Here is a 3,001-nt window from a genome sequence, read left to right as displayed (position 1 = left end):
CCGGCTTCGAATTGCGGACGGATTAACTGGCTTGGGCCCCGCCAGCTGGAGCAACTCGTGTGGTTGTTCAGATGACCGAACCACCTGCGTCGTGATTGCAAGCGGCGTGAGTAAAGTTTTTTAGAACCGATAAGTTGTGTCTGCCTCTCCAGTCACCAGCCCACCCTAACGTACGACCAATTTCTAACGTAACTCGAGTCGGCTCTGGCCGTCCGAGACATGGCCGAATCCGAATTCAAAGCGAATACTTGCTGCTTCGCACAGGCCTATTTCACAGTATGCTATTCATTATTTTTTCTTAAAATATGATTTAGGGGATGATTCAAACAGGGATGATCCTGTCTTAAGCACAGGCTTGGATTAGATGTACTCGTGATGTCCTTTCTAGCCCTACAATTCTATGGGAACAGATGCATGTTCCACTCAGTGTTAGTCTGTAACATTAAAAAGGCACATTATCAGAACACCATTTAGAACATACACAAATTATTTTGTAAACAAAATGTCACTGCTCAGTTCATCAGCATAATTTATTCCTATACTGAAGCTGACTATTAAAACAGAGGTAACATTTTCCTATCTTATGTTTAGTCTTTAATATCTCAAGTTTATTTTCTTACCTCAGCAGCCTGAGTCTCCTGATGTAGTAGAGTCAGACCTGTCAGATCCTCCAAGAAGGAATGTGAGGAATTAAAAACTTTTGCTAGGAAATTGAACCCTTGGTGTTCGTATTGATCAAGGACCTGTTGGACAAGCAAAGAGAAAGGGCAAACACATCAAGAGTTTATTTCTCACTACTTCATTTAGTTTGTAAAAAAAATAGCAATTTTTTGTGCCAACCTGCTTAATTATTGTGCTGTTATTAATGAAGAAACTCATAGCAAAAAGCAAGAATATTAATATTTCTCCCACTCTGTTGTGAAGGAAAGAACTGACAGGGCAAACCACAAGTTATATTCCTGAACAATCATACAGAGGGAATTTAAACATTTTATAAAACCCGGAGAAATCCTTCATTCCAATGTATTAGTTCTGATTTGAGGCCTTTGTAAAACCTTTCAGGAACCAGAAGCAAATTTTTAGCCTTCACAACCAGATCAATTCTTTGACAAGAATTTTTTAGCTGGCATTTAAAAAAAAATATGGATATTAGGACCTTTTAATTGGATAGTACTCCCCCCCCGCTTTTGGTTTTTCCCATATTTTACACATCATGTACAAATTCTCTGAATTTTTTTTCTCTTGTCCATTCTGTGAAATGCTTGCAACCTCCCCATCATTTTAAAGTAGGAAGACAAATGCTTTGATATGAACCAAGAAAGTAATCAAAAAGTTAAAAATTTAAGTATTCCACCTTCCAATATTTGTGTGGAAGAACAGCTGGGGGATGTATGATTAACTCCATTTAATCATACCAACTCCACTCAGGAAGGCAGGTTGCTGTCCCTACAGTCACTGTATTTTATTCTCCCTAAATTGCAAAATGAGTTGCAGGCACCACAAAACTAGCACTGTCATTAAATTAACTGATTCGACTAAAGGAAACTCAATGTAACTGAGTATGTTTTTTGTTTTTTTTTTAAATCAAGCATTTGACACACTTGATTGTGTATGATTAAAAAAGGAGGCAACATTTACAACTCATTGTTAATACATGAACAACCAACTTGTCCAATCATTCATTTAAAATTAATCAAAATAATCACTCACCCCTAACAACTTTACTCTTTTAAAATCTAATCCTAAACCTAGTAGCACAGATGGAGCTTACACTGCTGTTGCAGGAAATTGTGGGACTTTGCACATACTGCCACAATTCATCAGCACAAGTGTAGCAAAATATGTTTAACAAAACTTTTGTATACTTTTCTACAGAACTTCAGGCCAACTGTTGAAAATAAACTGTGAAATGCAAGAATTTTTTAGGGTGAAATCTTGTATTGGACCAACTATGTAGCAGGGATAAAATTAGACAAATTTTTGAATGCAAGACATTCTTTATCATGTCTCGGATCACAGGAAATCAGGCACAGCACAGATGCCAACAGAGACCAGACAAAGAACATCTTGCATTCAAAAGTTTGTCTAACTTTATCCCAACTACATAAAAGGTATCACCCTAAGAAATCCTTGTTTCTCACATAATTTCTGGGTCATCACAGCTACATCACTCTTACATTATCAGAGAAAATACTACTTTTTAGTTGACAGTACTGTAAATCCAGTTGGTTGAGTTTGGGAATTAAGCAGTTCTGGAGACTGCACTTCTAGACCTGAACTGAAGTGGTGATTTTTAAACACTGACATAAAAAAAGTTCTTATTAAGTAGTAACGTAATGTAAAAAAGAGAAACGGGTATAGTGCAATAAAGCATCAGGCCCCTTTTTAACCTGATTGTACACAGTTAAACACTAAAACATAAACAGCAGGCCTGCGCGAAGTGGCTAGTATTTGCTTTGGATTCAGAGTCAACCGATTCAGGGGACGGTGATACGATTTGGTGATTCGAATCACCGTCCCGAATCAATTCAGCCAAATCTGATTCAGAGATTCGGCTGCTGCCGAATCTCCGAATCACACAGGCACATCCACTGCTCGCTCTCTCAGCCCCAGCAATGGCTGCTCTACCGAAAAAAAAAAAAAAAGAAAGCCTCAGACTCACTGGGTGCTGCTGGGTGGAGGGGCAATCCCTGCTGCCCCACGCTGTGTGAGGGGCTCTGCACAAGCTCCCCAGTCCCCCCCATGGCTGCCCCGCCCGTCCCAGCTCTGGCCCTTTAAGAAAAAAAGGAAAAAAACCTGGGTTCCACCAGTTCCTGCATGGCAGGGGGGGTGATCCCCACTGCCCCACACCATGTGAGGGGCTCTTCCATGATCCCCCTGAAGCCCTGAGGCTGCTGCAGGAGCTGCTGAGTCCAGGGTGGGTTTCAGGTTTTTGTTCTTAAAGAGCCGGAGCTGGGGCAGGTGTGGTAGACATGGGGGGGGGGGGCTGGGAGGAGCGGGC

The 3,001-nt window shown here is 40.8% G+C and overlaps 1 protein-coding gene across 14 annotated transcripts in view; it reads right to left on the bottom strand.

The window, feature by feature from the left end:
• ATG7 (autophagy related 7) overlaps positions 1-3,001 on the bottom strand; it is a 316,197-nt gene that overhangs the window by 146,858 nt on the left and 166,338 nt on the right. For all 14 annotated transcript variants that reach the window (XM_025215165.1, XM_025215166.1, XM_025215164.1 and 11 more), the window contains one exon: positions 621-743. In XM_025215165.1, coding sequence (XP_025070950.1) covers positions 621-743 — 123 coding nt within the window. The remainder of the gene's footprint in view (positions 1-620; positions 744-3,001) is intronic.

The sequence above is a fragment of the Alligator sinensis genome, unplaced genomic scaffold (assembly GCF_000455745.1).
Source record: "Alligator sinensis unplaced genomic scaffold, ASM45574v1 scaffold1224_1, whole genome shotgun sequence".
In the NCBI taxonomy this organism is placed as follows: Eukaryota; Metazoa; Chordata; order Crocodylia; family Alligatoridae; genus Alligator; species Alligator sinensis.
This window is presented reverse-complemented; position numbering and strand designations above follow the sequence as displayed.